We start from the raw sequence: 18,284 nt of genomic DNA, 5'->3' as shown, positions 1-18,284 counted from the left end.
AATTGTTTGATTGTTTGCCCTGCTCACCACGGCATCTCACTGACTGAATCTGAGTGAATTTGAAAGGGTGTTTCCTCCCTACAGTGATGCTGCTGTTAAACACAATTAGTCACACGGAGGTGCTTGTGGCTATTGTCTAGGTGCTAACAACAGGCCTCTAACAGGGTGATGAAAGCAAAAGGGAATGGTTGTTTATTGGTTGAGAACAAATTGTGGCCAGACCAGTGCTCACACCACTGCTCGGGTTCTCTTGGGGGTTAAAAGCATCTGGTGCTCGCCTCGGTACAGGAAACTCTCTGGTCCATTAGATCTGGAATGAAGATGGCCAATTGTTGATTTACAACATTCCATCGACCTGATCTTATTTGATATAGTTGCATAATAAGCTGTTCTTGTTCGACTAACTTGCTGGTATGAGGTAGAGAAGATACACTTACTGAGTCACCAGTGCCATCTTTCCGCCTCCACCTTAATTTTCCATCTCTCTCTCTCTCTCTCTCTCTCTCTTCTCTCGAAACTAACCCAAGGTCTCGCACATTCTCTAGCCCTTGATGTGATCTCTCGGACTGCAATGACAGACACGTCTCTGGGAGTGAGAACCGCAGCGTAAGCGTGGGCCTATGTCTTGGATCTATTTTTATGTGTGCCACCCGCCCCGTGATGGTGGAGAGCTAACAGCTCTTCAGCTCTTTAACACAACTCGCTGACGCATAAGTGTCGTCTCCTCGGGGAGGCTACGGGTGGAACAAGGACATCGTAAAAACAAAATATATTTTTGGTGAGGCTTGAAAGCAAACAATTCTTTTTTTTTCTCTTTGTTTGGCTATTTTTTTACTGCCTATTCAAAACGTTGGGCAAAAATACAGAAGTGAATTATTCCATTTGTCCCTTTATTGACGCGTCTCCGGGCCTCTTTGTTGCTGGGCCATTGGACATGTGTATTAGCTGAAAGAGATGCAACAGAGGTGGTGTTGGCATATGTGATTGGCAGTCTCACTAAAGCTTTGCCCAACCAGTCAGAGATGTGTCTCCTGTCGTTTATTTTGTTTCCACGTCAAAACTGTCCAGTTTAAGCGGGTTTGGGCGTTTGTGGGCTCTGGAATAACAACAGAGCCGGTGGTTCAACCAGCAGTCAGAAGGATGTTTGCTGACCGATGTATCAGATGCACTCTCGAGGGAAACATCTGGAAAAGGCTTTCAGCACGCAGTGTCGGACGTATTGTTCTGGGACACTTGCGCATTGTCCTCAGACAGACTTTTGTAAAGCGGCGCAGTGTGTATCTTTTGCCTTAGCACGTTTGTGCGCAAACTTTCACCCAAGTGTCACCTTTCTTCCTCCCGGTCTGAAAAGTGATCTGAGCAGGCGAGTTCAGATGGGTGTTGGAGAGGGGCGGGGGACAAGAAGAAAAAAAATAAAGCTGGGTAACGCTACACCAATCTGCGGTTAAATCATCTCTCTCTCCCAGTTGTTTTGCTAACCCTGCCGTGTGTGTGTTTTGAGCGATTCACCTCATCAAACGGCTCCAGCGTTTAACACGTCATCTCCTCTCCACTGCTGATTTCTCCAGCAGATTTGCATGTGAGCCTCTGGCTTTCTCAGGACCCGGGCTAAATGGGCCCAGCCGGAGCCCCTGCGTAGTCGCTCTGAGAGTAAAGGGGAGACCGGGGGGGCGAGGGGCAATGGGGGGGGGGGGTGTTGGGAGGGTAATTTGCCACTGAGTGTTGCCATGTGTTTCCAGGGTCCTCTAGGCTGGCCAGCATTACATGCCAGTGACAGCTGCCCCCTTTGCAAGCTCAGGGCTGGAGTTTTAAGGCCTGAGATTACCCATATTACTGCCATCTTGTTGCCCTCTCTCTCTCTTTGTCTCTCTGTTTCTATCTCTCTCTCTTTCTACTTTATCTCCCTCTCTCTCTCTCTTTGTCTCTTATCCTCTCTCTGATGGTGCTCTCTCCCCTGGGCACATCTGAGTCTGTGAAGGGGAAGGATGGAGCTGAGAGTTCCGCGTGTGTTTACAGGGGGAAGGGGCCGAGCTCCTTTGATCCCAGCGAGGAAGCCTCTCTCCCAGTCTCACAGCTGTGTTTGCCTCCTCTCCTCTCCTCTCCTCCACCTCCAGCCTACAGTGCCAGTGGTCTGCTCCTCACACTAAACACTCACGCTGTTGTGTTTGTTCTGTTCTCTCTCTCTCTCTCTCTCTCTCTCCACCTCTATCTCTCTCTCTCTCTCTGGCTGCATGCTGCTGCCTTTATCTCCCTCTGTCCCTCTCTCTCTGTCCCTCTGTCCCTGCCTCTATCTTTTTCTCAGACTCACATCTCTAGGTTGCCCCCTGGAGCGGTCGCCGGACAGTCTTTGGCCATCGAGGGTGGAGTGTGTCGCCTTGGCAGCAAGAGTGACTGACACACATGGAACACACTCGCTGTTACACACACATCAAACTCTGGGGGTGCCGCTCGAGAATTACTCCATAAAAACAACCAACACCACCCACACATCTCTCTCACACACACACAAACAAGACACAAACACAGACAACAGGCCTCCTTAGCAATATGCTATGGAGCTTGTCCTGTAAATTGCTCGGACCAGTAGTAATAAGCTGCGGCTTTTGAGCAGTCTGTCTGAGGGGTAGACGGGTGTGGACAGACATGAGCCTTGGCTTCCATCCGGAGAACAACACACACACACACACACACACACACACACACACACACACACACACACACACACACACACACACACACACACACACACACACACAACCCCCCGTTATCCTGTTCCACTGTCATTCTCTGGGACGACCGCCAGGCTCCAGTGGCCACTGTTTGGCTCTAGTCTCCTCAGCCTACAGTCTCACCTGCCTTCAATGTGCCATGGCTTCTACTTCATCTTCCAGTTGCAAAATGCACCGTCTCTCTCGCTGTATATAAGCTAGGGGTTGATGGAAACAGGGTGAATATTGACTTTTATCAAATTTTTTGACAGTTTTTCTGTTTGTTTTACTATTATTGCTTGATATTTTTGTGAGTTTTGAAGTAAGCCCGTCATATGCCACATTTCTAGGATCTGAAACATCAAATGAGCAGAACTTGTGGTTTTTGTGTGATTTTAATGACATTAGATGCACCGTAATGAATTGGATTAAGACTTTTCACCAGTGACTTCACCAGTGAGTTTCAATTCATGATGTTAGCAAGACACAAGAAATATGCTTCATCACAAAGACCTGTCCACACATCTTCAGGCACACCGACATGGATTTCCACTTGTAGTCATCCACTCCTCCACTCACATTTGAAATGCTGGTGACAGACTTTGCCAAATGAGGACGAAATGTTGGCCAAACAAATAGTCGACACATTGAAGAGTATATGCACTTTGTACCTAATCTAATGTTATTAGAATGCACTGCTCTGGTAATCATGCACGACTTCTGTTCGTATGTACTGTAAGGTGTGCAAGGGTAGGGAGGGCATGGTGTGGTGTGGCGTGGTATGGTGGCACCGTAAACAGCTGAGACCCTCAGCTCAGGTGCCACCACACAACCCCTCCAAATATGTAGACTATTTGATCAAGACTGTTATTCGCTCATAAAATGCAGTAAATATATGTAATATCTATATATATTTGTACTCGCTTCCACAGAGGTCTGTATTTTGTAGTGAAGAAAGGAATGGAAAAAAGGCTATCCGGTGTATTTATTAGTGAAGCTTATTCAGTTGAATCAGGGAAGGTCTTTAGTAATGTGAATAGGGACAAGGATCTTAATATTGCTCTCCTTCCTCCCAGGTTAGCCCACTTAGAAAGAGTCGAGGAGGAATGGCTTCAGTTAATTTGTGTTTATCTTTTTTTATCTCTTCAGACTGTGGCTGTACAAGGTGTTGAATAGATTAATGATTACAATTTCATGCTCAGAATGTATGCCGCTTCCAATGACATTACTTGAAATTTGCATTGGTATTAAATGTCTCCAAGACATTCCCATCAGCATTTTGTGCTAACCTCTTACTGCAATGCTCAATAAATATCAAATATGTGCTGGTGTTTTTCGAGCTTCTCTTTTCCAGTCCACAACGTCAAATCCAATTTCTCTCACTGTTGTGTGGACATGCTAAATGGAAACACAAGAATTTACAGGCGTTTGCAAAACAGCCCAGGCATTTCAACAGAAGAGTCTCTCCAGAAAGCAACCCTAACATTTTGCTTTCAGTATGGGACAAAAACGGGGCTATAATATAATAATAATAACAATGTGCGTAAGCTTTTTTTTCTTTCACGTCCCTCACATCAGCCCGTCTGTCTATTTATTGCCAGCTCGGTGGCCTTGTAAGCTCGGCTGGTTTCTGACATGAAAACGGCTCTATTTGTAGCTCGTCGTTTGTTTTCGAGGGCCCCGTACAGACAGGCAGGTCTGTCTCTGTCCTCTCCCTCCTCTCCTCTCCTCTCCTCTCCTCTCACCATGCCGTCCTGCATATCATATAATCTTAACTGTGGGCTGCCAGAGATTTATAGTCTAGAAATAAATTACACACTGGACAATAACCTCTGGTGAAAATAGCCCCTCTGCAGAGAAGCTGAGGCGACCGAGTGTACAAACGGCTTAGTCTGATGTCGAATCGCACATAATTGACTGTCTTATAATGAGAGTCTGAAGAGGCTTTGCCCCAAGTGAGAACCTTGAAGCCCTAACTAAAAAAGCCAGTTATGGCTTCCTGTGACGTCATGACCGAGGCAAATTCAGAAGCTCCCGGAGGAGAACTTTAAAAAAACTGGCCAAAATTGAATTACACTTTTGTTTCCCATCTAAACTACTCACAATAATTATCCGTAATGACTAGTGTTCGAAGAGAGAACGAAAAGAAGAAGAACAAAACTCCAAAACCCTACAAAGACCAACAAAGTCAAAGTGACTCAGGCAAGGACGAGAACATGGCGGCTGTGCTAGCCGAGTTGCGCACATTCAGGAAGGAACATTCTGAAGCCTCTGCAGACACCAAAAACTCGTTAGCAAGAGTAGAAACTGCGCTCAGTGAGGTAGCTGAAAGGACGACACAACTTGAACAACGAGTGACAGAGTACGAGCAGAGGCTAGGGGCTGCCGAAGATAAGACACAAAGACATGAAAGAGCCCTTCGCTATCTGCTACAACGAGATGCCAGCCTAACGGCAAAATGTGTGGATCTAGAGTCCAGAGCTAGACGCAACAATCTCCGTGTATACGGAGTAACAGAAGATAACGAAAACAATGATATGCTGAGCTACATAAGCAATCTCATCCGAACATCACTGACATTACCAGAAGACCTGAATTTAAATATAGTGAGAGCACACCGATCTCTGACCATGAAACCGACAGACCCAGGGAGCCCTCCGAGGTCGATCATCGTCAGATTCCTCGACTTCAGAACTAAGGAATTGGTAATTCAAGAAGCATGGAAACACCGGGGAGGAGTGATATATAAAGGGCAGAAGATCTTCTTTGACCAAGACTACACGTCTGACATCCAGAAGAAACGCAAGCAAGTTAGGGAGGTGATAAAGCAACTTAAAGAAAAGAACATAAAAGCTCAATCGCCGTTCCCTGCCAAGCTGAAAATTCACCTGAAGACGGGAGCTAAGACCTTCATGACACTGTCGGATGCGGCACCAACACTTCACGCGATCGGTATCCATGTGCATCTTGAAGAATGTGAGACGCTCAGGGCGGAACTTTTACGGAATAGCTGGACTGAGACTTCAACATCAAACAGAGCGAATGTGATGTCCAATGCAGATCTGAAAAGCTTCCTTCACGGCGATAACGAAGGAACAAGTAAAAACACTGGGCTGTGAGTAGACTTTGAGGGAAATGAGGATTCAGTTTATTGGTAAGATTAATATTTTCTGGCTAGTTTTATCATAGAAAGTTTATTAATATTATGTAAAAAAAAAAAACAGGTTCTCCTCAACCGAGGAGCTTTTCTTTACGCTCCACTTCGACGAGCACCACAGGCTATAGCAAAGACATCGGACTCGCGTGTAGCCTAGACGCACTGAGTGCACACCCCCGGGGAGACCTGTCACAACTCTCCGTCCTTGTTGAGACTGATTTTATGTTTGTTAGATCAGTCGGGTTTTTGGAAATCTGCTTCTTCCTTGTTCTGATTGTGTGTTCTTGTTTTCCACAATGGTGGATATTACATGTGTATTTTATAACTATGCAGTCACATAAGATTTTTTTTGAATACGGGTATATCTCTGGAAAATATATGTTAACTTTTAAAGACAGAATGAAGGGGTACTGTTATCCACATGGATAAACTGACCATAGTGAGTTACAATGTCCATGGACTAAACCATCCTAAAATATTCTATCAGTTAAAGAAAATGCAATGTTCAATTGCATTGCTACAATAAACTCACTTATCTGAGAAAGAACACCTAAAATTAAAGAGGGAATGGGTACATTTAGTGTATAGTGCCTTGTGACGGACCGAGCCTCGGTTGCCGTCAAAAATGTGGGTTTGGCCCAAAAAGCTCAGAGACAGAGTGAGGGTTCAAAATATACAGTTTTAATATCCTTTAAATATCCTGGAGAACTGCTAAGCATCTCAAATATTAGACGACAAACGGCAACAGTCTCCAGGCATATCACCTGCTCCGCCTCTAAATGGGGTAGAGGACAAATATTCAGCAGTACAACACTCAATTAAAAATACCTGCTTAGCCTCTAAATGGGGTAGAGGTCAAAACTCAGCAGTAAAAAAAAAAGGTCCACAGCAAAACACATACCTGATATGACAAGACTCTCAAACTAGACAGAACACTGAACATATATACATGGCGGCCAGCACCATTTCCACACACCGGGGTAGACACAAAAAACAAACAATACAACAATGACAAACCAGACCCTGAGACACAAACATAGTATTTCCCCATTATCATCAATCAAAGAAATAACTATGCAATACATAAATGTTGTCTCAAAGGTTTGTTAAAAGCCACCTTATCCAAGTGGTCTGGCCCAGACCATTTTAGAAGTCCCCCCTGCCAGTCTGGGCAATTAGCAGTTTCACTGAGGGAGGATCCAATTGTAATCAGTGGTCTGAGTGTTTGTGTGTGCGTGTGTGTGCAAACCATGTCTGTTGGGTGCGCTAGTGGTCGCAAATATGGGGCAGAAGTGTGCAGTTCATGTGCGGTCAGACCACGACCGTCACACCCCCCCCCCCCCCCCCCACCTCTAGTCTCACGCTGGTAGGCGGGAGAGGAAGTCCACAGTGGCATTATTCCATCTTCCACCGGGCCTCCTGCCGTACCGCCTCTTGCTCCAGTCCATCCTCTCTGGCCTGCTGCACTGAGAGATGGGCCCGGACCACGTCTCGCCTCCTGCAGGGAGACATCTTCAGCCCCACGGGCCAATTCCGGCTCTTTGCCAGTTTCTCCTCCTCCGAGGGCTTTTGCTCCGGCCACTTCATCAAGCAGCCCTGCTCGTGTCTTTTTAGGCCCCATCATTCAAAGAAGGGAACCGCGCAAAAACAGGATGCAAAAAAACCCAGGCAGTGCAAACTATGCTAAAAAAAATACAACCACTCACTCCTGTCCTGTAGGCCAAATCCCACCACTGCCACCAATTGTGACGGGCCGAGCCTCGGTTGCCGTCAAAAATGTGGGTTTGGCCCAAAAAGCTCAGAGACAGAGTGAGGGTTCAAAATATACAGTTTTAATATCCTTTAAATATCCTGGAGAACTGCTAAGCATCTCAAATATTAGACGACAAACGGCAACAGTCTCCAGGCATATCACCTGCTCCGCCTCTAAATGGGGTAGAGGTCAAAACTCAGCAGTCAAAAAAAGGTCCACAGCAAAACACATACCTGATATGACAAGACTCTCAAACTAGACAGAACACTGAACATATATACATGGCGGCCAGCACCATTTCCACACACCGGGGTAGACACAAAAAACAAACAATACAACAATGACAAACCAGACCCTGAGACACAAACATAGTATTTCCCCATTATCATCAATCAAAGAAATAACTATGCAATACATAAATGTTGTCTCAAAGGTTTGTTAAAAGCCACCTTATCCAAGTGGTCTGGCCCAGACCATTTTAGAAGTCCCCCCTGCCAGTCTGGGCAATTAGCAGTTTCACTGAGGGAGGATCCAATTGTAATCAGTGGTCTGAGTGTTTGTGTGTGCGTGTGTGTGCAAACCATGTCTGTTGGGTGCGCTAGTGGTCGCAAATATGGGGCAGAAGTGTGCAGTTCATGTGCGGTCGCACCACGACCGTCACATGCCTCAAATGGGAAAAAAAGAGGGGTGGCGATTTTAATTAGTAAAACTCTGGCATTTAGTGCAGAGAAGGTGGTGCAGGATAAATCAGGAAGATATGTCATGGTGGTTGGAAGTGTTGGAGGAACTGAGATTTCCATTTTGAATGTATATGCTCCAAACGAATACGATCCAGGTTTTTTCAAAGAAATTGCGAACATCATTGCAGAAAATTCTAAAGGTATGCTAGTAATTGGAGGGGACTTCAATGCAGTTCAAGATGGGAAAAAAGACAGGAACCCAATAGAAAAAGGACCCCAAAGTCCAAAAACACATACACTGAATAATTTCATCTCTGAACTGGGACTTGTAGACCCATGGAGAACTAAAAACCCTAAAGGGAAAGATTTCAGTTTTTTCTCTAATGTACACAACAGTTATTCAAGGATTGATTTCTTCTGCCTTCCTCAACAATACATGTACAAAGTAATAGAATGTCAGATTGAACCTATAACTCTGAGTGATCATGCCCCAATCATATTGAAAATAGACCTGGGCAGGTACTCTTTTTTCAGATATTGGAGGTTGAATGTATCTCTACTGAACAACACAGAAACAGTAGAGGATTTGAGACAACAATTAAAAGAATACTTTGAGATAAATGATAATGGAGAAGTTAACCCGTCAATTTTATGGGAGGGAGCAAAAGCAGTTATAAGAGGGAAAATCATACAGATATCATCACAACTGAAGAGGAGGAGACTGGAGGAACAGTTGAGCATAGAAAACAAGATAAAGCTCCTAGAAATACAACACAAAAATAATAGATCCTCTAATACTGCCACTGAACTTAAGGAGGCCAGAAAATCTTTGGATAAGCTTTTATCATATAAAGCAGAGGGAGCTCTACGATTCTCCAGACAGAGATACTATGAGATGGGCAACAGAGCCAGCCGCCTCCTAGCTTTCCAACTTTGCAAGGCTCAGGCCAACCGAACTGTCTCTAAGGTTGTTCATCCAACAGTGGCAAGAATAGTATCTCATCCCAAGGAGGTGGCAGATGCATTTGCATCATTTTACCAAAATCTGTACAAAACCCAAATTACAAACAACAACAGACAATACTAACACCTTCCTAGCTAATTTAAACCTCCCTGAATTGTCAGAAGAAGTATCACTAAGCATGGTAACACCAATTTCAGAAATAGAAATAAGAGATGCAATAAAAAGATTGAAAAATAATAGTTCGCCAGGGGAGGATGGTTTTTCTGGAGAATTCTATAAATGCTTTATAAATGATTTGGTGCCGATCCTAACCAGGGTGTTTAGATACGCTCTCTCCAAAAATGACCCCCCTGAGACATGGTCACAGGCCATTATATCTGTGATTCATAAAGAAGGAAAGGACCCAACACTCTGCGAAGGATATAGACCCATTAGCCTGATATGCAATGACCAGAAATTATTGACAAGTATTTAGCACGAAGAATCCAAAAACATATTACAACGCTGATTAACCCGGATCAAACAGGATTCATTCCCAGCAGACAGGGTGCTAATAATATAAGAAGAACCCTTAACATTATTACCTGTTCTAAGAAAAATAAGCAGACAATCAATGCTCATAAGTTTTGACGCACAGAAAGCATTCGATACGGTGAACTGGGACTTCTTGTACAAAACACTATCGGCAATGGGATTTCACCCAGAGTTCGTAAATTGGGTCAGAGCCATATACAAAAATCCAAAGTCGCGTGTCAGAGTTAATGGATGCTGTTCTGAGTTCTTCGAATTGCAGAGGGGGGTGAGACAGGGAGACTGCCCTCAGTCCCTTGCTCTTTGCTATAAATATTGAACCCTTGGCAGCAGCTATAAGACAGAATAAGGAAATAAAAGGTATAAAAGACATGGGAAATAGAGAACATAAGATATCTCTCTATGCAGATGATATCCTGACTTACATAAGTGATCCAGTCATATCTGTTCCTGCGTTGATGGACACTTTAAAAGAATATGTAGAACTCTCTGGCTATCAGATCAACCAATCAAAATCAGAGGCAATGATGTTAGTTGGACAATGGCCTATACAACTAACAGGAAGGCTTAATGTTCACTGGTCACAGGGATTTAGATACCTGGGAATTATCATTACAACAGATTTATCAAAACTGTTCAAGATCAACTATGGAAAATTGATGGGCCACATAAAAGCAGACCTCACAAGATGGGAAAACCGGCCACTCTCATTGATAGGGAGAATAGAAACGATAAGAATGAACGTCCTGCCAAGATTGCTCTTTATTTTTCGATCACTACCTATATATGTTCCTGCGGCCACTTTTACTGCACTGAACAAATGGTTATCCAAATTTATATGGCAAAGCAAACCTCCCAGACTTAAACTTAGAAGACTACTATGCCCAAAAGACAACGGAGGCTTGAACTTGCCAGACCTGAAAAAATATTACTGGGCAGCCCAATTAAGAGCAATGGTTGCTTGGGTATCCCAAGAAACAGACACTATATGGGTGGGAATGGAGCAAAGTAAATGCCCAGATACACCACTGGACTCATTCCCATTCCTGAATTTGGACCACTGTGGGAAGAAGAAGATTACCAACATATGGGTTAAAAATACTCTAAGAATATGGTCAGTTGTGAGGAAAAAATTAAAACTCCCCACGACTATATCCAGAGCTATAAGAATAGCAAGCAATTCAGAATTTCTTCCTGCTAGACTAGACAGGTGTTTTGAAAGATGGAGGGAGAGGGGTATAGTCGTACTGGACCAGCTGTTCGAAGGAAGTGTATTGAAGTCATTTGAACAGCTTAAAGAGAAATATGAGTTACCAACCCAAGACTTTTACAGATATTTACAAATAAGACACTATTTACATACACACCAGGAATGGGAAAAGCTCTGCTCACCACCATCCAAAATAGAAAAGTTCTTCATATCGACAATTGAACAGTGAAAGCAAGGTTCATATCACATCTATACAGGATATTGCAGGAAGAACTAAAGGAGAATAATTTGGATATTAAAGAAAAATGGGAACTAGAGATGAACATAATATTCTCTGATGAACAATGGGAAAACTCATCTGAACAGGGACACAGAGTAACCAGTAGTCCTAACTGGAGGGAATTTGGATGGAAGATTAAAATGAGATACTTCAGAACTCCACTTATAACATCTAAATGGAGCAATACCTCAGCACAATGTTGGAGGGGTTGTGGCAAGGTGGGAGACCACACACATATATTTTGGGACTGTCCAAAGTTATCAGAATACTGGAAGAAAATACAAAGGGAAATAAAAACATGTTTATTTATTGACATACCGTTAGAACCATCACACTTCATTTTAGGGATATTGCCTGATAACCTTGAAGAAAATAGCCAAACAAAACTTCTGAGAGCCCTTCTTCTAATAGCAAATAAGGTAATAACATCTTCCTGGCTGAAGCCACAGCCCCCCACAATAAACCAATGGAGGGATAGAATCCAAGATATGTACAGGATGGAACACTTGACTGCACTATTACAACTTAAAACAGAGGCATTCATAAACAACTGGTCTCCCATTGCTATACACTTCCATTTGATATGATAGGTAGAATATACATACTGATATATATTTCTTTTGTCTTTGTTTTTCCATTTAAGCAGTGGACTTTTGCAGGCCTTTCTCTTTCAGAATACTTTCTTAATGTAATGTCATGTGTGATGTATTGTGTTTGTGGACAATGTTAATGTGTAACTCAATCCTGATAAGCCTTGATCCTGATGGTTTGGGCCCAAGACATCCATGGACTGTTAACCCCACTAGCCTAAGACTTGTACCCGTAGCACTTAATTTCATGTAATGATGTGATGTACTGTATGACTGCATTTGATAAAAGGAAATAAAAAGAAGTTAAAAAAAAATTTAAAAAGCCAGTTATTACTAAGCCAGTTATTCGAATGCATGTAACCACGGTCAGTGGCTTAAGATCCAACGTGTTCCATTCCTGTACAATTCTCTTTCACTGTCAATTCGGATTACACGCTTGTAAGATTCATGATCAAGCAGCTGCTGTGACCACCAAAAGTTGGCCAGCAGAATATCCCAAATGGTTATCTTATCATGGTCACAAAGGAAAGGTCCCCACACTGGATTTGCACAGACACCTGGGGTCAAGAAGCAAACTGAGGTGTGAGTGACTGCAATTAATCATAGTATGGGAATGGGGGAGGCCATTGAGAACCATCTCAGTCAGAGAAACCAGATTATCATACAGAACAACAAAAGATTGCCAGACCTGTTTGCATTACAAGCTTAGCTCATTTACATTACTAGGAGGTGTCTTAAAACAGTATATATGGCTAGAATTGGAGATGCTTGTGGTTCAGACCTACACCGCTGAATCCGGAGTATGTTCTACGTGCTTCGTTACTGCACTTTACTGGAATAAAGATTGCTGCATCAGAAACAAAGAAACTTCCTTCATTTCTTACAATTGGCGAGCCACCCATCTTGCAATTTCCACACAAAAAAAAGAAGAGGGGAATTGGTAAGTATTCTACTATTCTTTTGTTTCAGGAAATGTGCACGTTTAAAACAACCTAGAAAGGAGGTTTAAGGATAGAGATAATCTGTTTCATGTCTTTGTTCCATTAATAAGCAGGAGGTGTTGTGGGTTAGCTCTGTGCAATTTTTCTAAAGATTCTAAAGTAACTGAATCAGCCCGAAGTAGTGTGGTAGTAGAATTGTATCAGAATATGTTTCTAAAGTAACTGAAACAAAGAGGCCCAGACCGTGAAAAGTTTCTAAAGTAACTGAAACAAGTAGATGAAAACCGAAGTAGTGTGATTAAGGCCCAAAGTACTGTGGCCCAAGGAAATTTCCAAATTTCCTGGAAGAACACTAAGTTGTGCCCGACGGACAGTGGCATAATTAACCGGTGTATTGGTGAGTGTGACAAAGAAGTGTAGCCAGCCCGACGAATTGTGGCATAAATTGACTGGATAATAGCCAGTAGTTGAACATGAAGCATTATAGACATACATTCAGATTTAATGACACAAATCCATAAGCTTGTGATAGGATCCGACGTAACGGGAAAGATGAATAATTTGAATTTAAATTGTGGACGCGGTTGACTGTTGAAAGAGGCTATTTCATTGTTTAGGACAGATACTGCATAGCCTAGCCAGTAAGTGACATACGTAGCATAATATCAAGACTGACTGATATAAAAGGAGCTTGTTGTTTTTTTTTGTTTTTTTTTTAACTTAAGAATGGAAGATATTATTGTTCAATACATCTCCAAACATGGTTCGCATGGAATGTTTGACGGAATAGAGAACACAGAGGATAAGCCCTACGAGTGGGCAGGGTCCCGGTTCGAAAATTATTCCAAGATACCAAAACACAAAAAAGGGAAAGTTGCAAATGCCCTTCAAGGACTTCTTGCCACATACAAAGTGACCAAGAAAAGATTAGACGAGGTAGAAGCAGAGAGAGGCCTACTGAAAGAAGAGAATAATTCACTCTTATCACGACTCAATGACGGGGCAGCACACATAGAAAATCTTCAGATTACTGAAACGCTTTTGAAAATGGAAAATGTGCAGTTGCAGAAAGAAATGGGAATTCTCAAGGCTAATAACAACTTGTTGAAATCAACAGTGGAAGTGTTGACAGGTGAGTTAGATAAGGTGATACATAGGGTTAGCCAGTTCTCCAATTGCACATCTGATATTAGCAGCAGCAACGCCGGCAATGAGGAATGTTGGAAGAAACATTCAGATTCATGGGATAGTCAGTGCCAATATTCAGGTGTCAATGTTAAGTACCCAATAGCACCAATTCACTCCACCATTGTGCGAAATGGAGCAAGTGGAGAGGAGGTTATGTCACACACTATCAAATGCCTTACCCCCTCAGAGTTAGAAGTAGTGGTAAAGAGTGTGGGAAAATTTGAACCTGGGAGACAGGATCCTGTAGAATTTCTCTCCAGTCTGGAGACCTGCGTGAACATTTACAGATTGACAGATTTTGATGCTTGTGTTGTGTTGAGCCTGTGCCTTCCGTCTACATTATCTAGAGCCTTGACAGACAAAGTAAAGAATAGGATGGGAAATAATCAGGACCGAAAAAAAGCACTACTGGAGGTCTTGGGGATTGCATCTGTCAATCCAGAAAAATTAGCAGAAGTGTCAATGAGACAAGGGGAACATCCAGCAGCTTTTGCAGATAGGTTACTGGAAGCTTTCACGACATACAGTGGGTACCCTGACATCATGACAGAGGACATTAACTATAAATTTGCTTTGATCAACAAAAGTGATCCCCAGACCCGCTCTGCCATAGAAATGTTTGTGACTCATCTCTCAGGCTTTGACGAAATTATTGCTAAAATGACACAATTTTACAATAATCAAGCCACTTCTAAGAAATCACACCCTATTGCAGCTATAGGTAGTAAGCTTTCCCAACAGAACAGGAGACAAAGAGGGCCAGAATCCTCCAGTTCTTCTAATTGGCAACACAGAGGTAACAGCTTCAGGAGAAGCAATCCAGCGGGTGTTATCATATGCTATACATGTGGAGAAGATGGGCACATTGCGAGACACTGCCCAGGTAGTGGGGGAAGGTATGAATACTTTGTTTGCTATGCATGTGGAGAAGAGGGTCACATCGCAAAACATTGCCAAGACAGAGGGGGAAGACATCAAGGCATTGTCTGTCATTCATGTGGTAAAGAGGGACACATAGCGAGGAACTGCAAAGACAACAGATCAGAAAAGCAGAACTCTGTTTGTTTTTCTTGTGGAAAGAGGGGACACAAAGCCAGAAGGTGTAACTCTCCAAAGACAAAAAGAAAAAGCTATCAAGAGCTGCTTCAGAAAATACATAGTCTACAGACTCAATTGACATTGCCTCAAGACAAAAGACCCAAAGAGGAAACTATTAACACCTGGCCGGACAAATCACTGCTTGGAGAGAATGACTGTAGCTCAGACACAAGCAGCCAATACATTGGAATTCCAAATGATGTTGATAGTAGCACACATTGAACATGTGTGCTCTATAAAAAAGGGGGGAGTGTATATTTGGAAACCTGTTTTAAGGTTGTGTCTCGTTTATGTTTGTGTTGTCGATGCATGTTGGATATGTGGAAATTCTTGTGGGGAAAGGGGGGGCAATATTATTTTTTGTATATACAATTTCAGACACCAGATAACCAACCCAATGGAAAGGGGTACCACTTGTGGCAATGGAACCTGTGGGACCAGAGTCCACTTGGGAGACCAGAGGGAGATGTGGACAAGGGCCACCACAAAGCAGAACAGGGACCAACAAGAAAAATCCAGACGGCGACCACACAACAGAATTCTACAGACTAGGAATCCAAAGAACCTGAGACCATACATGGATCTGAGATCCACAAGCCCAGATTCACCTTAAGAGATTGACTTATAGAACTAAATAGACCACAAACGATGAAGACCATAACGAAAACAACCCAATGAACAACAAAAGATCTTGAAACTTTTCAGAGCTTCATCTGCTGAAAGGTGAAAGGTAGAAAGACACACTCAATAGAGTGCATGGACAAGAAAGACAAAGAGAGAATCAGGGAGCGTCTTCTCTGAAATTTTAGAAAGCGATTTCCCCAGAGACCAATATGCATATCCACAACTGGTGTGCATATCCTTACCCGAACGAACACACAAAACACGAACACGAACACGAACACAAACACACACAACACACACACACACACACACACACACAGATAGATGAAAAGAAGATGCATGCTATGATGTTTGATAACAATTTGGCCCATTTACATTTATATTTACTTGTGTTTTGGATGTCAGATGCCCTTATGTTTTGCTCAATTATCTCAGACTGTCTCCTTGGCTGTGGTGGTTCTCAAATGCTTCTCCAAACCTGATAAAAGATTTTTATATTATAGTTTCAAATTACAGAATGACCCCCTGATAAGTTACCTATTGAGACTGGGAGATGACCAGTGTACGCGAGGGTGATGAATCCAATGACGGGTAAGACTCCCTAATGGCCACAGAGGGAGCAACCTAAAGCAGGACATCACCGCCACTGGGCACCTCTATGAAAGGTGTGACTCTGAGAAAGAAAGTTGATGTGATGCTATGTATGGCTTCATAGCATCAAAGGGTGGACTGTAAGATTCATGATCAAGCAGCTGCTGTGACCACCAAAAGTTGGCCAGCAGAATATCCCAAATGGTTATCTTATCATGGTCACAAAGGAAAGGTCCCCACACTGGATTTGCACAGACACCTGGGGTCAAGAAGCAAACTGAGGTGTGAGTGACTGCAATTAATCATAGTATGGGAATGGGGGAGGCCATTGAGAACCATCTCAGTCAGAGAAACCAGATTATCATACAGAACAACAAAAGATTGCCAGACCTGTTTGCATTACAAGCCTAGCTCATTTACATTACTAGGAGGTGTCTTAAAACAGTATATATGGCTAGAATTGGAGATGCTTGTGGTTCAGACCTACACCGCTGAATCCGGAGTATGTTCTACGTGCTTCGTTACTGCACTTTACTGGAATAAAGATTGCTGCATCAGAAACAAAGAAACTTCCTTCATTTCTTACACGCTCTTAAAATATATATATAAGTGAATCTGTTATTTTCCTGTGATTTCCCCTTCAGATTAGTCTCAATCACCCTCTAAATCGGGCGGCTCTCCTGAAACTTTTTAAAGAGTCTGTGAGCTGCCACCCACTCATTAATAAGTCGCTTTGGATAAATGAATAATTGTACATGTACAATGTCTCCAGATGCCAGATAGAGGCCCCACTGCAATCAGTCAGCTGTGACAACTGTGTTATGATCTCGCCCTGGTGTGTTCTGGGTAACTACAGAGCGAACGTTTCCCTGGAGGATACATGCTATCAAAGGAGTGCAGCCAAATCGGTTGCAGGTTCATGAAATAGCCCACGTCAAAAGCAGGCAACGCGGTAGACCAGTTGTTTCAGTCTCCTGTAGGAGCCGTGTTTGCCCAGCTGCCTGTTCTGGACCCTGGCCACCCTAGTGATGGAGAGCGTGCAGTAAACCCGTCTTGGGGGGGATAAATGTGTTTCACCTCTAACAAGAGGCAAAACTCCTCCATGGTCCTGTGGAGCCGGTAAGGCAAGGTGGTAACAGCATTAAGACCATGGGTTTGATTGCCAGGGAGCAGACATAGGCGACTGATTAAGTTATGCATCTGTACTGTGAATGGCTTTGGATAGAAGTGTCTGCTAAATGAGTATATTTGATACGTAACGCTCCTAGCGTAGCTATGTCAGTTATCGGACAGTGTCAAATATCGGCCATTCTGTTGAACAATAAAAATGCCAAGTTTAATAATGGATTAACACGCTATAACTTCAGTTTAATAATGGATTAACATGACAACGCGAACGTTTGCCGATAACACACGCCGTCCGATAATTAACACCGTTACGATATGTCACTACAGAGCTGTGGACACTGGAGGGCATCAGAGTGAGATGAGGTCCCAGCAGCCCTCTGCTCAGTCTGTGAGGTAGATCTATTTTTGCCACCTCCCCCAACATGATAAGGGCTCTGATGTTTGGAAAAACGATGTATGGAGTGGACATATTAGAAATTCTTTCGAGCTTTCAGGTAAAGCTTCTCTCATTTTTCCTATAGTTTTTGGTGGACGAATGATGACCCAACCCCTGACGGGTCAGAAGAGCTACCCAGTGTATCAGTGATTCGGTCCGCCGAAAACCTTCCTCTCTTTTCCCCTCGGCCTCGAACCCCTCCGCCACACCGCCACGTTTGGGCAATTAGTTTTGTTAGTGCAGAGTGTTTGGCTTTCATCAACCTGGGAAACCTGCTTCCCCATCCTGCACAGTAGTCTGCCCCCAGATCGCCATTCATCAGAGTGCGCCTCTGCTGCGCTCCCCGGGGCCCCTTTGGCTTTGAAAGGGAATACTGTGTCTTTAAAAAAACAGGGGAAGAGGTCT

At 43.3% G+C, this 18,284-nt stretch overlaps 1 protein-coding gene across 2 annotated transcripts in view; it reads left to right on the top strand.

Moving 5' to 3' along the window:
- Positions 1 to 4,033, top strand: part of tasp1 (taspase, threonine aspartase, 1) — a 30,310-nt gene extending 26,277 nt beyond the window's left edge. For both annotated transcript variants that reach the window (XM_012829923.3, XM_042709517.1), the window contains one exon: positions 2,303 to 4,033. In XM_012829923.3, coding sequence (XP_012685377.1) covers positions 2,303 to 2,395 — 93 coding nt within the window. In that variant the 3' untranslated portion in view covers positions 2,396 to 4,033. The remainder of the gene's footprint in view (positions 1 to 2,302) is intronic.
- Positions 4,034 to 18,284: the final 14,251 nt, after the last annotated feature.

This window comes from Clupea harengus, chromosome 13 (assembly GCF_900700415.2).
Source record: "Clupea harengus chromosome 13, Ch_v2.0.2, whole genome shotgun sequence".
NCBI classification, from domain to species: Eukaryota; Metazoa; Chordata; class Actinopteri; order Clupeiformes; family Clupeidae; genus Clupea; species Clupea harengus.
This window is presented reverse-complemented; position numbering and strand designations above follow the sequence as displayed.